The following is a 22,936-nucleotide window of genomic DNA, read 5'->3' as shown; positions in this document are numbered from 1 at the left end:
TTCAAGGTAGTGGTCAGCAAAAGAGGAGCATCATTTTGCAAACTTATAGTACAGTTCTCCCTCAAGACACTGCAGGGTTTTGTTTTGTAGCATCCCCGGGTCAGGACTCCATGCCTCGGGCTCCACCACGACCCGACTCCATGTACAGCAATGTCACATCCACACAGCCACACAACAGCACGTGAAAGTCTGCTCTGAGCTGTACTGTGTCCATCTGCCAATGGGCTTGCTCAAAGCAGTGTTCACATACTTCCTCTTTCCTTCTACCTCCTCCCTGGCACACAGATCACTGACACAAACCAGATTTTGGCAATCCTCTACAAGTATGGCCTATTTTCTAGTGTCTAACTTAATATTCTGTTTATTCCTTTCTCAGTGTCTAGCAGGCTTACTACAATAACATATGGAAATGAGGCAAAACAGCCATAAGGATGTATTTTCTACAAAGCACTGTAGACTTCTACTCCAAATTCAGTGATCCTTCCTTGCCCACTGCCCTTCCCACTCCCACCACCCCACTGAAAATAATGATGCTTGAAGTTGCCTCTTCATCTCGGGGCTCTCATTTCTATATGGATGATGCCTGGAGACTTGGAAAGAGGACCCTTTCACATTGTATTTCCCCCTTTTTTGTTTATCTGAAAGCAGCAGGAAAATAAATGAAAGGGCCCTAAAGCCCCCGTTGATGCTTGTGCAAGTGATATGAGCTGAAGGTTTCATGAAAACATTCCTCATTGCCTAAGGATCTGATGATAAGTTGGTTCCTGTTTATTATACCAGCATGAAAATATTTTGTCCAGAGTATGCATTAGCACACTAACCAGTACAGAACGCATTTCTGCAGAATGGAATTCTTCATTATAAAAAATTTTCCACTATGGTAAATCAACAGCCCAGGCCAATTATGTTATTATCTTTTCTTTCTTTTTTTTTTTTTTTTCCCTCTCTGCATGCTTTCAGGATTCACCTTCAAGGACTTACAGGGACAGCCGGCAAAATAAGCAGCATCAGTCAACCAGGAAATGATTTTAGCACAAAGGATGCAGACAACGACAAATGTATTTGCAAATGTTCACAAATGCTCACAGGAGGTGGGATGGCTTTTCTCTCTTCCTATTTGTTTTGGCAAGGAAGAATTTCATAAGAGCGGGAGGCTGGCTATTTGGACTTCAACCTGTGACTGGCGACAATGGCCACATTTCATAAACAGACTTAACTCGCTAGATATAGGGGGATTTGTTTTCCACTTTTGCAGACTGTTGAGTCTTAAGCAAGAATGTGATGTTGTGCGAGAATTGTCCGCAGGCCAACTGTGTGTCTCTTCAGGACCTCACTCTGGCACCGAGAGGGGACCTCTGATACTCAGCAAGCTCCCCTGAGTTTGTGCTTCTTGAGTAGCAGATGTCAGAGCAATGGCTCAATTTCATATTGCTTTATTGACAAGGTTAAAAATCCAGGGTGGCTCAGTCAGTGAAGGGTTCAGCTATTGGTTTTGGCTCAGGTCAAGATCTCACAGTTCATGAGTTCAAGCCCCACATCAGGCTCTTGAGCTGACTGACAGTGCAGGGCCTGCTTGGGATTCACTCTCTTTCCCCCCTCTCTCTGCACCTTCCTTCCCTGTGCTGTCTCTCTCAAAAATAAATACTTAAAAAGGTTAAAAATTCAAAACAGCAAGCAAAACAGTGACAAAGATTCATTAACATAGAAATGTCTCCAATTAATAATTCATTGCTCAGACATGGAATTTTCGGTTATCTTTTTTTTTTTTTAAAAAAAGATTTCATTAACATACAGCAAATACAAACACAAAGAAACTAATTAACCAATCTTTTTTTTGTTCTTTTTGTTTTTGTGTACCATATTAAAATGAATGATTGTCCACTTTAGATTAAGGTGTTTATTCTCATGTTCTTCTTGCTCTCTTTAGTATAAGACTGCTTTAAAAAAAAATTTCATGGGTCAAGTCCCACACTCGGTTCTATGTCTATGCTGACAGTGTAGAGCCTGCTTGAGATTCTTTCTATCCCTCTCTCTGCCCCTCCTCCACTCCCTCTGTCTCTCTCTCTCTCTCAAAATAAATAAACTTAAAAAAAATTTTTTTAATGGAAACTACATCCATATGAGTAGTCAGAAACATTTAGGAGTTCAACGACAAAAAATCAACTGCTAGAAAATATACTCTTCCGGTTTCTAAAAGCTTAGAAATGGAATGACCAGAAGCAGCTGATTATGACCAAGACAAGAACAAAGTTTGACACGGTAGTTCTTAAAAATACTGAGAGATTTAAATTTTTTGTTTATTTTTTTCTGAGAGAGAGAGAGTGAGAGCAAGCACATGAGCAGGGGAGGGGCGGAGAGAGAGGGAGACACAGAATCTGAAGCAGGCCCCAGGCCCCGAGCTGTCAGCACAGAGACTGACATGGGCCTTGAATACACGAACTGTGAGATCATGACATGAGATGAATTTGGACGCTTAACTGACTGAGCCACCCAGGCGCCTCGAAAAAATATTTAAAGATTTAAACCAGCAACAAAAATTCTGCCAACAGTACAAACTGAATGTGAAGGGAAACAGGAAGTTGGCAGCGTTTAATGTGTAGAGATCGTAAGTTATATTACCAAAAAAGCCATTCATTACTCACCCAGGAAAGACAAAGGTAAGTGCTGTGGTCAGTGGATTTTACAAATATAAGGTACTATGTCAACAAGGTCTAAGCTTATCATGTGTTTGTGGGTTTTTTGTTTTTTTAATTTCTGAGAGAGAAAGAGACAGACAGACAGACAGCGTGAGCAGGGGAGGGTCAGAGAGAGAGGGAGACAAAGAATCTGAAACAGCCTCCAGGCTCTGAGCTGTCAGCACAGAGCCCGACGCAGGGCTCGAACCCATGGGCTGTGAGATCATGACCTGAGCTGAAGTCGGACGCTTAGCAGACTGAGCCACCCAGGCACCCCTGCACTTCAGTTAAGAATCACTTACAATCAAAAGAAGGGATTTACTTACGGAAATAGTTTGAAACTCAGTAAATTTACCTATCTTTTAAAAAATACTGAAAGAATTAGGACCCATTAAAAAATTCAGTCTTTTAGGTGATATATGCATATGTAGAGACATGATACATACTGACGGTGCAGGTCTTCCCTATTGGCCATGATGATTTCAGCGAGAGGAAGCCACTGTACTGACTGTGTAGAAGCTGCCTGTCCCCCTTATGCTACCATCATCATCCTTTCTGAAGCCAAAAAAAAGGGGGGAAAGGGGTGGGTTCAGGGGGACCTAATCTACCGCGTCCTTTCTTCCCATCTGTCATTCCCACACTGAACCCAGCTGTCCGCTCAAGAGGGAGGCGGCTTTCAGACCACCCGTATGTCATGAGCCACTCAAGAGAGTAGGAGAAGTACATTAATAACCAAGGAAACAATGTATTTATTTACTCAAATCAAGATTTAAGGCTGAGAGTGGAAGTGGGAAAGAGACCGGGAGAGGAAACCGCCCAAGAGAGAAAGTGCAGCGGTCCGACTTGTAAGGAGGTCAGGTTCCAACTCACAGTCTGGGCCGCGGGTAAACCGGCCTAACAGTCAGCTAGATTTGTGCACGGACAGCAAATTCTGTAGTTAAGTCAGCCAGGAGGCTCTAGAACAGACAGAGCTATAAATCTGCAACATTCCTGAATATTTGTGAAGGATTCTGAATAAGACACACACATATGTCTTATCAAATAGACATTAAACCTGAATCAGCTCGACTCATGAGCTGTCACCATCAGGAAAGAATTTAGGCCACTGGACGGAATAACTGATCATCACAGCCTCATGTGTAAATATAATTAATACAATCATTACGGCAAAATATTTTTTACTTAAAGAAACAGAACTTTACAGATACAAGTAAAGTTGTCTGACAAATACATGCCCCTAGGGTCTCCCATGAACTCAGGCTCATTCCCATTATTTATTTAGTTTGCTAGGTATGCAGATGTCAATAACAGTTTAAAAAAATTTTTTTACACTTATTGATTGTAAAAAATTTTTTTAATAGTTTATTGTCAAGCTGGTTTCCATATAACACCCAGTGTGCATCCCCACAAGTGCCCTCCTCCATGCCCATCACCCCCTTCCCCCTCCCCCCCACCCCATCTGCCCTCAGTTTGTTCTTAGCATTCAAGAGTCTCTCCTGGTTTACCTCCCTCCCTCTCGCACTAGAATTTCCCTCTGTCTGCCCCTCCCTCCACTTGCACTCTGTCCCTCTCTCAAAATAAAGACATTAAAAAAATTAAAATAAGAAAAGCATGCTGGCGGAGAGGAACTTCAATCAGCCTGGCCCACTAATTCCTGGAACTGGAAAGTAATCCAGTAGAGTCAGCCAACAATTCTTCAGTTTTCTTACATCCTTACTTTCCACTGTACTGTGGTGCTCACCAAATCGGGACTGCGGACCGTGTGCCGTGCATGTCTCCGGGTGACTGGCCTTTCCACACAGCACAAGGAGAAAGGAGGAAGACAGCCTGTGAAAACACTGGCCACATGGAACTAGAATTTCACTTGGGTGAGGCTGGAATGTCACACCCGCACCTGTCAGTGCAGCACATTCTATCCTCAAGAATATCTGCATGTGTCTACTTCAAATGCACGAAATGTGACTGGTGGATTAGTGGGGTGTTTCTACTGGTGAGATACACTTAGGGTCACCTGATTCCTAATCCCTTGTGCGCCCTTACTTCCACAGGCTGGTGGTTTGATGCGTGTGGTCCCTCCAACCTGAACGGAATGTACTACCCACAGAGGCAGAACACGAATAAGTTCAGCGGCATTAAGTGGTACTACTGGAAGGGCTCGGGCTACTCGCTCAAGGCCACCGCCATGATGATCCGGCCCGCAGACTTCTGAACGCCCGCACACACCCGAGGAGTGGCGGGCTGCACGATTTTCAGAGACCTGGTCCTGCAGCTCTCACACGGTCGGCTGCGTGCTGTCCCCTCTTCCCCCTCCAGACAGACAGCACACACTCAGTGCACGGGGCCCCTCGCACCTCCTCGCTTAGACCCGCATCGCTCGAGAACCAAAGCACAACCCTGGTTACTGTGACCTGCTGGACCGCCCAAAGGGAAGAGAGAGGGGGGCCTGCGAATTTCGGACTGACAGTTCACAGATGCTGTTGTCACAACCGAGAATGTTGTGTCGAGTTCATCCGTAAATAACTGGAAAACAGAACTCTCAGCTACGCGGCAGAGATAACCTTGGAGCTGCGTCCTTCGAAGTACTGTTTATAGATTCTATAAATATCCATATGTCCCGAGTTCAGCGTCACTACCGTAATTAAAAGAAAGGAAAAAACTTCTCTAAGCCATTAAAATATATATTCAGGGACTTTCTGGGAAGTGCTTATTTGCAGCTTAATATTTGGACAAGGAAAAACACAGCTAACGCGTTTTCGCTCCTCCTCTTAAGTGCTTTAAACTTTCATTTTGAAAACAGCATACTTACATTACGTGTGGACAGTGCAGTTTTAAGTTAATGTTTGGATATATATTTCAATTTAAAAGGTGAAAACCTCCCGGGTCTCTGAAATTAATGGAAATGTTTGTTCTTTCCGTTTATATGAAGATTGTACTATTTTTTCTGTCTGGCTGTTAAATATGAAGGTATTTTTAGTAATTAAATATAACTTATTAGATAACTACATTGAACCTCTATGATAATATTTACGACTTTGTAATTTGATTCTGAAACAACTGACTGTGCCTCACAACAAGGAAAAATTTGATTTTTTTAGTGATGAAGAAGATTATACATTTAATTCACTGACAAACAGCTTTTACTATATTTTCCTCGCTATTCTGTTACAGAGGTCTTTTTTTTCCTCTTCTAGTTAGATAAATTTTAGAGAAGTAGGCTACAATTTAGTTTGTGGTTGAGAAAACCTTTCTATTTAAAGCACTTACGAAGCTATACTTCTCAAGCTAGTTTCACCCCTAAAGTTATTTTGCATTCGTAACATTTTGTTAATAAAAATAATTTCCATTAGTAACATTTTTTTAAATGTCCACCAGCAAACTTCAAAAAAAATAACTGTTTTGGAGTGCAAAACCAAAATCTGACATTTATAGTAGATTCAGACTTTCATAAAAAATTTTGAGAGCACGGATTTAAGGGCTGCAAAACTTTAAACCCCTAGAGTTTTAATTCCATCTGAAGTCTTCATAGTACGATTAACACTAATGTACACTGTGGAATGCTTTATAATTTGGAAGCCATTTCTCACATATTTGCCTTGAAGTTTGCTGCTGCTAGGAAGCGTAGAGCCAAATTTGAATCCAGCATTTACCTCATGTCTTTCTTCACCTTATACTGTTCTACCACTGTTTTTTCTACATTCCGTTTTCTCTTATGTAATTTATTTTACCCTATACGCCCTCACCCCAGCTTCGTTTTAAAATACTCACGTTTGCTACATGTTTTGAGTCAATATGGACTCTAAACTATTCCACTATTTCACTGGGTTTTACCAACAAATAACCTGAGCGGAGAGCCTACCCATCTTTGAGCAGTTTCTCTTATTACATTTAAGTAGGCTTTAAAAACTCAACAGAGGTACCACAGCTTTGTATCAAGTCAAAAAAATATCTGTTAATAGGATGACAGCTTCACTTCAAAAGAAACCCTAAGTTTCTATGATATCTCAAGGACCACACGGCAGACACTGATATGGGGAATGACATTACAAGAAAAATCGGCAACCACGTACTTAATTTATACCATGTGCCCATGTAGGCAGGTAAAATGCATTTCAAAGACAAGCCTCACTGTGTTATTCAGTTACGTATATACTCTCTTACGACAGGGAGTAGGGGGGATTTGTGTCTTTACACTTCAATTCCTTACACGGTATTTCAAACAAGAGTCTTGCTGAGAGGAATTTTTTCTCTCCTTAAGAAAATATTTATAAAGTTGAGAGAAAATCCAAACAGTGATCTTAAAAATGAAAACAAAAGCAACCCAACAACCTAGAAAACTAGAGTGATGAGAAGGCAGAGTCTGACCTCTTCTTACATGAGTCCCAGGCATGCTCAAACGGCGCACAGCACCAGCCCCAGTCACAGATTAAAATCACCATTTATCTTTTAGGTATTAATCTTCCAAAAGATTAAACTCTGTCACAGACCAGTTAACTGTATTTTGCAAATGAGAGCCAACATCTACACAATCCTGCTTCCAATTAAAAGTGAAATTGCCTACTTCTTACTTTATCTTTTAAAAAATTAGAACCTCCATTCAGCCTTTGAAATATTTAAAATTCAGTGAAGTTGCAGTTGCATTTAGGAAAAGCATCAGCACATAAGGACAGTGTCATGTTGTGAGGTGGCCACGACTTTTATACCTGGTTGGTTCTATCTCTACAAGCAGTAACAGCATTATTTTGTAAAACAGTAAACAATATATCATACCACCTTCCCAAGAACCTAGTCCCTTTTCATTTCTGTTTTTCTCAATCCTGAGGACTTTATAATTAAAGTTCTTTGAGATTTCATTCTTCACAATTTTTTACAGAATGTTCTCACATTCCCACATTTGTCCTCACAAACAGATTAAAAAAGTGTTAAGTCCTTCATATGAAAACGTGTTTTTCATTGTGAGCATAATTGATCTTGATTTAATAAACATTTGAGTCTGTATTTATGCAAATAATAATTTCCTGAGAATGCCAAATTGTATTTACTGTAATAAAGTAACACCTGACTTACAGGAGCTGCGGGGAAGTAGTTAGAAAGTTCAAACGGCTCCTCGGAAATCCAGTGACCCAGTTCCAAAGACCACAGTACCTACAAGTGACACAATAAGCAGAACATTTATTACAGATTCATTAGGCTCGCAGGGGACAATAAACCACTTTGAAGATGTAGCCAAAACAAAACAAAAAGCCCAGCAGTGACTGTGCGCTCCATAGATCTGAACCAGATGTGTCTTAAACACCAAAGTGTCATCAGAATCTTCATGTTGCATCAATCTTATGAATAATAAACGCTTGTTTAAGGAAAAAGTCTCACGATGATTCGAAATCTGGGTTATTATCCTAGTGTGGCCAAATACTAAACATTACCCCAATAACAAACATATGAATTACTTTTTTAGGAATTCCAAGTTTCCAATTTGAGGAGTCATTATAGGCAATCCTCAGTAAGTATTCCAGGATTTTATTAGTTAAAAAAACAACAACACATTTATTAAGAAAAGATAGGTCATAGGCTTAAATTCAAAAAGCAACCCCTCTTGGCATGTGACTTTGTTTCTAACATGGACTAATATTTTCAGAAGTTCTCCTAGAACATTTGAAAATCCTTCCCAGACTTTAGAAGGATAAAATGTCTCATAAACAGGTTTTCGTTATTATTAATATTTATTATTGCTATTTGAACCCACATATTTTAAATGATCAAAACAATATTTTTGTTTTTAATTCAACAATGTTCTAGATTCTATAGTTATCTCTACTTGATGACCCAATTCCCTGAAAATATGTTCCTATTTCTATGAACCAACAGAATTTTATAACAAAAATAATCAAACTGAATTACATCCCACATTTTTTATCTGCAATTTTTATTTCTTACATTCAGTGAATCTACTCTTTTTTCTAGAGTTGCTGCATAAAGCTTAAGTTCTTTTTGCCAAATTACTGGGGATGAGGAGGGTGTCTTCCTATGTTCAGACCCATCTATGGGATATTGCTCTTAAATATTTCCTTTTGGTAGAATAAAGCTAGTACTTATCCAACGTGAGTCAGCAATATTTCATTTCCAAGAAAAAGTGAGTATGCTAGTGGAATAAAGATAATGACAAGATACAGAATCTGAATGATAATTCTTAGCACTGGCATGGATCTTACTTTAAACAGCTGCATTTATTGACTCAACAACTGCTTTCCTCAGCTCACTATCTGTTCATCTGTGAACAACTGACTGAGAGCCTACCCTGAATAAGAACCCACGCTAGGTCCTGAAAACACAAACCCTGTCCCAGAGGAGTTCACTCTCTGGCAGGAGGCATGAAGGCAAACCACAAATGGTGGTTTCTCAAAACAGTTCTGTGGGAACCTATAGAAGGAGGCAAACTAACTCAGTCTAGGAGAATCAAGGAAGGGTCCACAGATGAGGAGACATTTTAAATGAGGTCTTCATCAGGCAGAGAGATACAGTGGGAAGGGGAGAGGACATTCATGCATGTAGAGAATGTCACGTGCCAAGGCAGGACTAAAGCCAGTTCTCTTTTTGGCAAAAGGGTGCTTTGGAAGAAGTGGTAAGAAAATAAGAGCTGGTTACATTCCTACAGTAAGGTCTAATAACAGACCCTGCTTCCATCCTGGGTGCACAGGGGCATTTGAATATGCAGGAAGACTGCTGGCTGGGAGAATCCAGAGACAATCCAGAAGAGGCAAGAGAAAGAGCTCTGAGGGTGTTGGGCCCCAGATAACAGGATGGGAATCGAGTATCAACTGGGAAGTATGTCTTCATTAGAGAAAGCAAGTAATGGGCTGTGTTCTCAGAGAATCTGCTCCACCGTCACTTAGATCTGCACGTACACCAGCATTTGGTCAGTTAAGTCTCTGTTTTCCCCTCATTTTTATTGCCTAATCAACATAAAATGTGTGTGTGTGTGTGTGTAGATATATCGATATCGATATCTATATCTATGTCTTCAGAAGATCAATGAAAGAAGGAATGAGATGAGAAAAATGGTACACTGAAATCATGTTTCTACCTGGCTCTTTAGACGTGGCTAAAATGTTGAATTAACACAGCGTTTACCTTACTTTTATCAGTCAGTGTATGGTATCATTTATAGAGACACACTGATATGTGTGTGGTTCCCTGCATATCTGGGATTAGCCCAGGAAATAACATGTAAAAAGTTTCAAGATCAGGGTGCCTGGGTGGCTCAGTTGGTTAGGAATCCGACTTCAGCTCGGGTCATGATCCCACAGTTATGGGTTTGAGCTTCACTTTGGGCTCTGCAGCGACGCTTCAGATTCTATGTTTCCCTCTCTCTCTTTGCCCCTCCCCTGCTTGTTCTCTTGCACTCTTTCTCAAAAATAATAAATAAACATTTAAAAAATTTTCAACATCAGGTCCATTTCAGACATGAGGCAATGTGAAAGGATTAGTATACTGAAAAACATAAAGTACCAGTGAGAGAATCCAAGGAACCAGTCTTAAAAATGCATGTGGCATTTGAGTTCAAATGTAGTCCACATTAAAATGTCAACTGAATTTAACCTCTTGGAGAAAATTTATGTTCTCTGAGTTTGTCTCCTTCTAAATGTCACTTACACAAAACCAGAAGGCATCTACAGTAGAATTTTGGTAAGTGAATTAATTTATGTAGGCATCCCAGGAATTAATATTGAACACAGATAGCAGAAAACACTAAGTTAATTGCAATGAAATCAGGATTATAGTGCAAGATTTTTCTTTCAGTTCTTTCATTAGCCAAACACATCTTCACCTTAGTAGAATGCTCAATATTAGGAAATTACTCTGCAAGATCACAGTTAAGGGTGTAAGTGAACTAAAAGGTGAACCCAACATTATTTCTCATCATATATGAGATAGAATAAAAATAATTGAGAAGCTAACGTAAAGTAAGAAATTGGGTTGCATAAACATAGAGGATTAAATTCCATGTTTAAAGCCCTTAAAACGAGGGCCAAATTATTTCAACATCACTGCGAATGAATATAATATTTTTGACATTTTAGAACTGTCATTCATAAAACTTGAGCCCTGTTAGTGAATTTAAATAGGAAATGCTTTCTTGCTTTATTATTAGATTAATAGCTACTGATGAGACAACCTTCCACAATGGAGGTGTGACCATGCAGATCATTCCATACCAGGCAAAACACAAATGGTCTTCTCTCCTTTTATATAAATCTAATCATTCTATTTGGACCATACAAGCGAGCAGAGCTACAGTGAACCTGAGCCAGGAAATGGCACCAATACTGAGAGCAAGTCAATCAGAGTATCATTTATAAGGAAGACAATGAGGCTGACTCATGGGTAAGACACAGCAAAATAGCACATCTTTACCTTCACCACCTCCCAATAGTCAACGTAAAAGGATGGAATTAAAAATAGAGAAGAGTCCACAGCAGATAAAACAGGGTGATATTTTGGGAGTTGCAGAGCAGATACATAAATGACAAATCATTGAGAAGGACAAAGCAAGTTCGGACCTAAGCGTCCAGAGAAGGAGGAAGCTCCAATTTCCTCCACAGATTCCCCAGAAGGTAAAGAAACGGTGGTAGTGGATTCATCTGAAACTGAGGCATAGAACAGGGTAAAAAGGAGAAATCTCCTACTCCCTAGCCCACCCCCCACAGGAACAAGACAAAAGTAAAGCCAGACAGGTTGTTCTGACAGCAGTAGTGGAAAGCTCTTGGGAAAACCTCTCCAGCCCTCCCCCTAGGCTACCAGCACAGACCCTACAGGTAGGACGTCAGGACACCAGCCATTCTTTTCTGGGCACCCTGATCAACCCAGGAAACCCAGGGAAGAAAGACACAAACACCAATGCTCGAACCTCAAACACCTCCATTCACATCAAATCTGTGATCTGGAACTCAGGCAGGCAGAGTTCCAATCAGCTTTTCAGTGCCTCATAACTGAACATGACTTTATACCCATTTGTTAAAATCCTCTAGCTTGGAAACATGGGCAAACCAAATAAGAATGGAATTCCTGGGATCACAGATGGAAGTCCCCAGACAACAGCAGCTCTATACATGAGGGAGAACCAGGATCAAGGGGAAGAGGACAAAGGGGTTCATAGGTGGTGTTCTAAGAATAATACATGAGATTGGAAGATAAGCTGATGCATAGATAGATTTGAGAGAAATATAGTGCTTTTAGAAATTTTTGCAGAGAGTTGGTGACAGGTACATAGAAAGCTAAGCAATCAAAATAACTGTCAATGATTAGCTCAGGAAAACCAACAAACAAAAATTACCAGAAATGAATCATAGTACATTACATGGCTCAATTCAAATAGTGTCATATACTCATTCATGTGTGTGTGTGTGTGTGTGTGGCGCGTGCACGAATGTGTGTTTATATGAATAATAAAATGTTAAACAAAAATCATAACCATACTGAGTACACTGGGATCAGAAGAATGGGTAATACTAAAAGACAGCTTATACAGTCATAATATGATCTTCCACAGAAGGAAGTCAATGTCTCAAAGTAAATTAAAAAAAAAAAAAGGCAAGAAAAGCATTTAATTTAGAGATATGTAGGCAAAATGTCAGAAGGATAATTTGGGAGTGAAAATCCAGGCTAGGAAACAAGCAGTGCCATTTTTTTTTTTATTATAAAGCCTCATAAATTATACTTGATTTTTAAAAAACACTTAGTTTGGATCACTCTAGACTTATAGCACAGAGAGTTCTCATTTAACTACCACCTAGATTCCTCTATTGTGTGATCATCCAACTTAACTTTGCTCTTCTCTTTCAAAAGTGCTTTTGCAACTAGAACCAGCTTGTGGCTATCTACAAAAAAATAATCTTGCTGAGCCTGTAACTGGAACTGAGTTGAATCTATAGATCAAAATAGGGAGAACCAAAGAGAAAGATAAATACCATCTGATTTCATTTATATATGGAATCTAAAAATCAAAACAAACAAACAAAACAGAAACAGACTCCTGAATACAGAGAACAATCTAGTGGTTTTCCAGGGGGAGGGGAGTCAGGGGATGGGGAAACTAGGAGAAGGCGGGTAGAAGGTACAAATTTCCAGTTATAAAATAAGTAAGACACTGGATACAATGTACAGCATAGGGAATGACAGTATGTAATGACTTTGTATAGTAAGGGGGACGGCGGCTAGGTTTATCATGGTGATCACTTCCTAAAGTGCAGAAATGTTGAAACACCCTGTTGTATTCCTGAAACAAATGTAACACTGTATGTCTGCTATACTTCAAGAAATAAAAAGGTGAGGGGAGAACCAACCTACGGCTTAAAAAGTATACATTTTCAGGGTACCTGGGTGGCTCAGTTGGTAAAGCTTCCACCTCTTGCTTTCAGCTCAGGTCATGATCTCAAGGTTTGTGAGACTGAGTCCCGTGTCAGGGTCAGGCTCTGCACTGGCAGCAAAGAGCCTACTTCGGAATCTCCCTCTCTGCCTCTCCCCTGCTCACCTGTGCACAGCACACTCTCCCTTTCTCTTTAAAAATAAAGTTTTTAAAAAAACTTATCAATTTTCCCAATTCACGAACATAGTATTTCTCTTTATTTAGGTCTTCTTTGATTTCTTTCAGAGTGTTTTGTGGTTTTCAGCACACAGACCCTGCAAATATTTTGTCAGGATTTAAATATTTTAATTTCTGTGGATGCTAACATAAATTGCATTTTATTTTTTTAATGTTTGCTTATTTTTTAGAGACAGAAAGACAGAGAGCAAGAGGGAGAGGGGCAGACAGAGAGAGGGAGACACAGAATTCAGAGCTGCTCCAGGCTCTGAGCAGTTAGCATAGAGTCCAATGTGGGGCTTGAACCCATGAACCGTGAGATCATGACCTGAGCCAAAGCCAGACGCTTAACTGACCGAGCCATGTAGATGCCCCATAAATTGCATTTAAAAATTCAGAATTCCAGTTCTTTATTGCTAGCACACAACTTAATTTTGTATACTGACCTTGCACTCTATAACCTTGCAGAACTCACTAGTTGTGGGAGCTTTTCTGTCGATTTGTTTTCTATGTAGCCAATCATGTCTTCTGTGAATAAACAGTTGCATTTACTGCTTTCCCCATCTGTGCATACTTTTTTAGTTCCATTATTGCACTAAGACCCCCCAATACAGTGCAGAAGAGAAACTGACAGCAGTACAATTACCTGAATTCCTTTGTGAGGTAGATTTGATTTGTTAAAAAACAAAACAGGAAAACATAAACCCAAAGTGTTTCTGGGCATAAATGAGTGTATCTATGTATGGAAAGTACAATGCATCTTTGTTTTTAAATTTAAAGAGCTAATACTGTCATCTAGTACTGGTGCTGGCTAGCAGTCGTGGTGCTTTTACTAACCACTTCAATTCCCTAATCTCCAAAGAATAGTTAGAAAATTCAGTGACTGGAAGTACTATAGTAAATGTCACTTTTGTTTTTAAGTTTATTGATTTATTTTGAGAGAGAGACAGAGGGAAGACATCCAGGGGAGAGGCAGAGAGAGGGAGAGACAGAATCCCAAGCAGTATTTATTCTATTAGCACAGATCCTGATGTGGCGCTTGAACTCATGAACTGTGAGATCATGACCTGAGCTGAGATCAAGAGGTGGACACTTAACCACGCAACAGCTCCTAAATGTTACTTTCTAAACCAGAACCAAACTAATTTCTCTTAACATTCACCTGATAATTTATTAATATTTTCTTACTTGCGTAAGAAATTTGTTCTGCTAAGAAAAAAATTAATTTATTCAAAAACCATTTAGTAAGCAAAACCACTAAACAAGGTGCCCTTAATTAGTAACTTCTCAAAAATAATTTTAAAGGGAGGAAAAACAATGTAGAATTATTTCAATGTACAGGTGATGAGAGAAGTTTGGGAGAGAGAGAAAAGTGGCATGAAATAGTGATTTTGGGTTGAGCTTGAAAAAATTAGTTAACTCTAAATGGTAATGATTGACTGCAAGTATGAAAATTATAACTGCAATAGAAAGCTGAGTTAACTCACTTAAAAGTATTACTGACTGTGTTGAAAATACTGATCAACATTCATAATTTTTTACTGTAGCTGTTAATACTAAATGTATTTCAGGTTCATAAATAAATGCCTAATCAGTCATTGTTTTTGGGCCTGTCCCTAAAGCTTACTACCTACCGTATTTAATTGTCAAATTCAAATGCAGTTGTAGCACTAACCATGCTTGCAAGAACATAGCAGGTATGGACAAAGAGGGGCCTTACTTATGGGAAAAATCAACAATATTCTTTGTATATAAATTACTGCATATTGTTGAACACATCCATTGATTAATTTATATTCAAATCTGACTGTCAGAAACATGCCTCAGATTTAACCTGTGGGAATCTAGTTACTTTCAGATAGTTCATACTCTAATCACTGAGAAGAAACTGGGGTTGTCCCGGGGCGTCTGGGTGGCTTGGTCGGTTAAGCATCCGACTTTCGCTTAGGTCATGATCTCGCGGTTCGTGGGTTCGAGCCCCGCGTCTGGCTCTGTGCTGACTGCCAGCTCAGAGCCTGGAGCCTATTTCAGAGTCTGTGTCTCCCCCTCTCTCTGACCCTCCCCTGCTCACGCTGTCTCTCTCTCTCTCTCCTAGAAATAAATAAAAATTAAAAAAAAAAAAAAAAGAAACTGGGGTTGTCTGTTATCAATCTCTGCCCTACTCATTCTTGCACCCACCAACTGTGGGAGAAAATACAGTTGTAAAAGTTTATGGAGGTATAGAAACATATTTAGCATTTGCAAATCTCTTCTTCCTTAAAAATTTTATGTTTATTTGTTTTTGAGAGAGAGAGAGAGAGAGAGAGACAGAGAGAGAGAGAACATGAGTGGGAGAGGAGAAGAGAGAGAGGGAGACACAGAATCTGAAGCAGGCTCTGAGCTGTCAGCACAGAGCCTAACCTGGGGCTCGACCTCGTGAACCATGAGATCATGACCTGAGTCGAAGTCGGACGCTTAACCAACTGAGGCACCCAGGCTGCCTTCAAATCTCTTCTTTCTTATTGAAGAGGAACAAAAGTAATGAGTACTAATCTTTTGCTCTTTTAAGCTAACAAGAAAACAATACAAATCAAATCACAAATATTTTCTCATCAGGGTTTATGGATTCTTTGTCTCAGTTATGAGTAATTAATTTGCTCAAACAACAACATCTTAAGAGAATGTGCTACTATGTATATTGTTTTGACTTTTCCTAGAGGGAGAATAATATTTGTGTTTTTTCCACAACCACACAATATAATATACTAACACTGCAGAATCCTGGCAACCGGGTTAAACAAATCTCCATCTCTCTGCAGCCCTGTGACAAAAGGCAAGTTAGTTAACCTTTCTGTCACATGAAAACATTATCCATCATTGTTAAGTTACAAATGTATCCATGTAGCTAATGAAATAGTTGGGGCAACAAAGTTATTTCTAGGTTAAACATCAGGATTAAAAAGCCGGGGTTATCAGTGGTATAATTTTTAGCAAACTAATAGGGCATATAGGGTGCTTATGTCCCAAACACTTGGGAGCCAGAAAACAGAGGAGGTATGCTCTTCCAAAAAGACCAACTTGACCTGGCAAAGTTGCAAGGCAATAATATTTGTTCCAAAATAAGCCATTCCTCTGTATTACCAAATCTTTTAACATCAAGAAATGCTTTACATGATTCCATAAAGTTATTTTAAAATATAAACCTATTCTGCAGATGTAATGCCTCCCTCAATGAGGCAATTCTCCGTGTATGATGTTTAAAAATCAAGTTTCCATTCTCATAATACACAATTAGCCATTTTAAAGTGTACAGTTCAGTGGCATTTAGTATATTCACTTCTTTCTCATTTCTAAATAATCATTCCGGGAGTACACCCATACCCACCCAGTAATCACCCTGCATGCCCCAATCCACTTCACCCCGTGGTGACTACTCACCAGCTGGACGTCTCTGCGGATTTGTCTGTTCCGCGTAGGACGTATGAGAGGAATCAGACATTATGTGACCTTCTGTGTCTGGCTTCTTTCACTTAGCATAATGTTTTCAAGGTCAAGTTATGATTTGAATGAAGGCCAATGACAGGTATCAAAAATGCTTGTTTAATGATGGTAACTGACATGTATTGAGTACTTACTGAGTACTTTATTTCAGTGAACTTTCAATTATTTTACAGATAAGGAAACTGAGGCTTCAAGAGTATAATGGCCTTACTGGTCACACAGCCAGTGGGTGGTAAGGCTAACATTAAAACTCATTCTCTTATCCATTAATCTTTCAAAAACATACAGTGGTGTCTAGCCGCAGGATAAAGCTATTCAAGTGTAAAGCAGTAGAAGATACAAATATTCTCTAGGCTACCTCTAGAAGTAGATGCCGAAAGATTATGGGCTAGGAACTGAGGAAAGCCTGAATTCAGATGCAAAACTCACCATCTTCAATCATTGTGACTATAAGCAGCTCACTAAACTGTTCAAGTCTCCGTGTCCACAAAGAATTATTGTACCGACAGACCAGCTGAGGGACTCTAAGCCTCCTGTTGGAGCCTCTCTCCTTACATTTTCTGTCTGGAAGCAGCCCCATCTCCGTCCTCCAGAAATGGCCAGCTGGTCTCTAGAATCTTCTAATTCAGCACATGGTCCTAGGGCCAGCAATCTGCACATCACCTGGGAGCTGGGAGCCAGCTTAGGACCCAGACCTACTGAACCAGAATCTGCATTTAATAAGATCCCCAGAGGGTTCGTCTGTTATTAAGTGTTTAAAAAGCACTGCTCTGACTGTCTCAAAAAAAAAAAAAAAAAAAAAAAAGTGGCAGGAAACCAAAACCTTAATACAACCTATTTAACCAAGACAGATAAGATAAGCAATAAAGTACCAAAAATAAGTAGTTAAGAAGTCTGTTTCCTTTTTAAGAGATACTGACAGAGACTAAATACCAGATAGAAAGAGGAAAAAGACGTCGTACATTGATATATGCTCAAAACATTCTTCCAAAAAGTTTCAGCTATATAGTACATAGGCACTTAAGTGAGATTTATGCCGCTCATAGTCACCTAATCTTTTCCAGCCAGCAAACATGAAAATGGATTATTCTTGGATGTTTGAGCTTAACGGCCACTATGAGCCACTTTCTACACATTGCTAAGCAAAGACCACGGGGACTCAGCATTTCACTAGCATACTTATATGTGAAGTCCAAACAGCTTTATAAATAACACAAGCTCGTACTTTTCTTATCAAAATGAAAACAAAGAAATAAATATAACACATTCCAATGTAACTAAAACAAACAATAGAAACATCACTTCACTGTATGAAAACAAAGTAGAAATTATTACCATCATAGACAAGAAGCCAAATATTATGGCCACTAAGAGCAGCCACTACTTCTTATTCTTTCTGTGAATTTAGGTTATAAAGCTTTTTTTCTTAAATGAGAGCATCAGGTCATCTTATCTTCATGAATGTTAACAAGAAAATCATGAACTGCATGGACACTTGCATAATTTATAATGATGTATGATGTTTTTATATGACATTTTTAGCTCATCAGAGGCAAAAAGAAGCTCTGGGGATTTTTAAAGAGATAAGTATCTTTGGTCATCTACCAACTCACGTATTCATTCAGCAAGTGTGTGCTGTGTTCCGGTTCCATCCCGGGGCCCTGGGCCCGGTGAGGAAAGACAGGTACAGTCTCTGCCCTCAAAGAGCTTGTATTTTGCTAAATAACCGGGTTTGTTAAAGAAATTCTGCTTTTATGCTTGAGGCTGTCTTTATTTTGCCCCATTCTCTTGTGCCAAGAAGGGTGAGGCCATCACTAAGTAAGTTTTATCACCGAAAAATACTGTTTAACAATTGAAACAAATGTTCTACCACAATAAAGTATACACAGCTATCAGAAATGGTTGAAGGTCAAAGGGTAGAAACTTCCAGTTACAAAATAAACGAGTCCTGGAGATGTAATGTACAGCATGGTGACTATTTGAAAACTGCTAAGAGAGTAGATCTTAGAAGTTCTCATCACAAGAAAAAAAATTTATGGTTGTGTATGGTGACAGATGTTAAGTAGACTTATTGTGGAGATCATTTCATAATACATACAAATATCTAATTATCATGTTGTATGCCTGAAGCTAATACATCAGTTACACTTCAGTTAAAAAATTGTGAATAGCATTAAGTATTTGTATATTATTCTTTCTTGTTTTGTGATTTATACAATGAAACAAAACAAAAATTACATAAGGGGCCCTGGCTGGCTCAGGAGCATGTGACTCAATCTTGAGGTTGTGACTTTGAACCTCACGTTGGGTGTAGAGATTATTTAAAAATAAAATCTCAAAAAAATTATATAAAACAAAATTTGGTGGAGAAATGTTTCTCTTTGCACTGAAGGACACTCTCCAGGGGTGAGAAATAAAGTCAACTCAAAAGAACTAAGGTATCTGTCATGGAACTGAGAAATCTATCATGCACCTAAGGCAAAGTGTTATTTCAGTGAACAAAACCACTTTTAGTTACAGATTTCTCATTCTCTGGTAAAGAAGAGCCTAAAAACTTTTCTGTAGAGAACATTGCAAGGCAATGAATTTTAGGACAAATGTGTTGTAAAGATTGTACATAGAAAGCATCAGGTAGCAAAATGTACAATGTTGTCAACTATGGTTTTGAAGAATGTATGATAGTTGTCAAAATCTGGTATTTCTTACATCAGCTATCTTCAAAACCTAGTGCTATCACTAGAGCCTAATTCATAGAGGTGCCTATGCAGACACAGAGTTCAAGAGTGATGTTTTTTGGCAATGTACTTTAATTTTTTTTAATGCTTTTTATTTATTTCTTAAAGGGAGAGACAGCATGAACAGGAGAGGGTCAGAGAGAGAGGGAGGCACAGAATCTGAAACAGGCTAGCTGTCAGCATAGAGCCCAATGTGGGGCTCAAACCCATGAACTGCCAGATCATGACCTGAGCTGAAGTCGGACGCTTAACTGACTGAGCCACCCAGGTGCCCCTTTGGCAATCTACTTTAACTTGGGGATAGAGCTTAGAAACCTAACAATGTCCCCAACATTACTGACAGATACCTACAAGGCTGAAAACTATGTTCAAGAAGTCTCAGTGCATCAAATTATGGCTGCATTTTTCTGATGAGAACCTAAAGTTAAGATAGTCTGTGTTGTTACTCAAAACGAAAACAGTTTTCACTGGGTGTCAGAAGAGACGATTGGGGAACTCAACACAAAGTTCAGGAACTGAGATAAAAAAGATGCACCTGTAGGAAAAGCTGAAATGTTTTTCTAAAACCAAGCTTTGAATTTGTGACACAACTCAACATCAACCAAAGCAGAGGTCCTACGGTGCTCAGCCATAAGGGAAGAACGAGACCACGTGAGGTGTGGAAAAAGCAAAACAAAATAAACTCAGTGGTCCCTGCTGGCCATAATTTTGAACAAGACGAGCAGCGACGTATCAAACAAAGCTGAATCTCTTGATCTGATTTTCAGCCTCATCCATTTAAACCGCGTGGCAAATATGGCACCTTTTGCTTTCATACACATAACCTCAGTCTAGTTTCTTCTTTCCTGCTAGACCAATAGGTTCAGGTGCCCCACGGGCACACTCCCAAGCACTGGCTACATCATCTTTTAACTGGCCACCTCACAGCGCTTTCATTATATTTCACTTTGCCCCATCCACCTACCAAGTCTCTGATCCACTTGTAGCAAGAGGTCTAGAGATAGCTGTGCCGTTTCTAGTTCTTTACTTACTGTTCGAGTTCATCACTGCACTTGCTGTTGCCGAGGCTCCTGATAGCAACCTTCTGGTCAAGTCCTATGGCTATTCCTCTGCCTTCATTGTATTGGTCTCTTAGCGTTTGTGTGCAGGTCAAACACAGTCTCCCACAGTCTCCTTCCCGAGACAGTTCATCCTCTAACTGAGCATCACATTCTCCTCATGGCCACCTGATCCTTCTTGGTCTCCCTTGCTTTCTCATCCTCCTCTTTCTCAAGTTTTAAACGCTGGCACAACCTGGGGCTCAGTGTTAAACTTGCTTCTCTCCTCGTCGTACACTCACCCCCTAGACACCATGGCTTTTGTTCTATCTAGGCACTGATGGTTCCCAAAGGAATATTTATACTCCTAACCTTTGCCCTGAAAACAGACACACACACACATACACACACATCTATGTGATGTGTGATATCTCTACTTGAATGCCTCATGGGTAGCTCACACTCAATATGTAGACATTAGGATTATTTTATTATACCCCAAACCTGCAAACATTTTTCTCCTCCAGTATCTCCTGCCTCTGTAAATGGTACCACTATCGACCCTCAGACGCTCAGGTAAAAAATTTAGGCAGGAGCCATCTTGACTTCTCTAGTCCCACATACTACGTATTATCAAATCATGTTAGAGCTTCCTAAAAGTACGCCAGTCCAATAACTTCTCTACACTATGCTGGTCATGGTCATGGTAATTGCTGACCTACATGATCATTACTGCCTCCTTTTAGCCACTTTGCTTACTGTTACCTTTCTGTAATCCACTCCTTACACAGAAGCCAGAGAGATAAAAGCCTGTCACTCTCTAGTTAAAATACTCAAAACACTTGATCGAGGCCTCCAGAGCCATGCTCTGGTCCCTGAAAGCCTCTCCAAGTACCTCTCCTTCTTCTCCTCACTCAAAATGCCTCAGGGCTTTCTCTTCCACACAGAGTCTCATCTTCAGGCCCCCTGCACTTGCTTTCGTGTGTCAGGTGCATTAATCAGATTCCATCTAGCACCTTTATAACATTAAGGAACAAATTATTAACATAAAGCTGTGAATTCCACAAATGACGATGGCCCCTCACTCCAATTACAGTCAATGGCTGCATCCAGAGTGACTTCACACACTTCTTGCTCTTAAAAACAGCTCTCCCTTAGACTGTGATCATTAGGGTCCTTCTCAAATGTTCTCATAAAGGGCAACACCAAAGCCCTCGATCTTCCAGGGAAATAACCTTTTCTTACATGTCTTCAATCATGGGATTATGGAACCAGGAAAGCGTGGTGCCTCCAGTGTGGAAAAGGCATACCTGAGGAGTTGCCAGGATGAGCCAAAGGGATGGCAGAGAAGCTGAGGGATCTGAATAGGACCACCTACATCCCGGGTTGCTGAGGGTCAGTTCTGCCGAGGGTGCCTGCGGTTCTGCGGAGGAAGGCTGCGGGCATTTTTCAGGAACTACTTTACTGAAAGGAGGGAAGCACTGCAGGCTATGAGTCTCTCCACAAACGAATCCATTGCTTGAATAATGAAAGGACACAACTTAGGTGTACTTTGAGATGACTGCTTATGGCCACTACCCCAGGACAACGCCATGAGCAAGACTGTTTCCAAGATCCACATTCAAGTCAGACAAGTTGTTGTTTTTTTTTTTTTTTACCCCCTAACGTCTCCATCACTAAACACAAACAGGGTCCTTCTCTGTGGCAAAATGTTATGGAAGAACCCAGTGAAACAGTGGGTATGAAAATGTTTTTTAAAGTGTAAGTAATTTACCAAGCTATAATCTGTGGCACAGTGAAGAGACCTTTGGAATCAAGCCGATGAGGAATCAAAGAGCCAAGCTGGAGACCTTAGTCAGCTTAGGATTATAAGTGCCTAGCACATGGTTGCGACCAATAAACGTTTGCTAGAGGGAACTTAAGAAAACAGCTCAAAAACCCTAGGGACAAATGTGGTACACCAAATTCATTCTGTCTAAACCTTATTCTCAGAAGTTAAGGTAAAGAGAGACAGAGAGAGAGAATGGTTTTCAAGAAGAGTCTTTCTAAATAGTCTTGAGGAGACAGGGTAATGGGCTAGAACACGCGTGACCAGCCTAGAACCCAGGCCCGTATGACCACTGGTTTTAACACTAGGAGAGCAACTCAGCTTCCTCCTGGCAGATGAGAGAGCCAGACCACGTGACCCACAGGCTGCATTCTGATTTGGACGTTCGATTCTACGTGCACACCAATGAACTCAGACTCACCACCTACTGAATCCACCGCGAGGAAGCCACCACTGGATCACATGGTTTCAAGAAAATAAACTCATTATGACATCATCTTTTGATTTATGAAACACTTGATTAGAAAGTGTTTTCTGTTCTTTTGTCAACAGTTAAACTGTCCTGAAACTTGGCTGTAGAACTGAACAAAGTTCTTATTTGCATT

The 22,936-nt window shown here is 39.9% G+C and overlaps 2 protein-coding genes across 4 annotated transcripts in view; one reads left to right on the top strand and one right to left on the bottom strand.

The window, feature by feature from the left end:
- The window catches only part of ANGPT2 (angiopoietin 2), a 59,144-nt gene extending 53,460 nt beyond the window's left edge, over positions 1 to 5,684 (top strand). For both annotated transcript variants that reach the window (XM_039219170.1, XM_039219169.1), the window contains exons 8-9: positions 961 to 1,091; positions 4,724 to 5,684. In XM_039219170.1, coding sequence (XP_039075101.1) covers positions 961 to 1,091; positions 4,724 to 4,884 — 292 coding nt within the window. In that variant the 3' untranslated portion in view covers positions 4,885 to 5,684. The remainder of the gene's footprint in view (positions 1 to 960; positions 1,092 to 4,723) is intronic.
- MCPH1 (microcephalin 1) overlaps positions 1 to 22,936 on the bottom strand; it is a 270,061-nt gene that overhangs the window by 134,714 nt on the left and 112,411 nt on the right. For both annotated transcript variants that reach the window (XM_039219166.1, XM_039219168.1), the window contains exon 13: positions 7,740 to 7,817. In XM_039219166.1, the coding sequence (XP_039075097.1) occupies positions 7,740 to 7,817 (78 nt within the window). The remainder of the gene's footprint in view (positions 1 to 7,739; positions 7,818 to 22,936) is intronic.

This window comes from Hyaena hyaena, unplaced genomic scaffold (genome assembly GCF_003009895.1).
Source record: "Hyaena hyaena isolate Hyena2069 unplaced genomic scaffold, ASM300989v1 scaffold_796, whole genome shotgun sequence".
Taxonomy (NCBI): domain Eukaryota; kingdom Metazoa; phylum Chordata; class Mammalia; order Carnivora; family Hyaenidae; genus Hyaena; species Hyaena hyaena.
The sequence above is the reverse complement of the archived record's forward strand: the minus strand, read 5'-3'. Positions and strand labels throughout refer to the sequence as shown.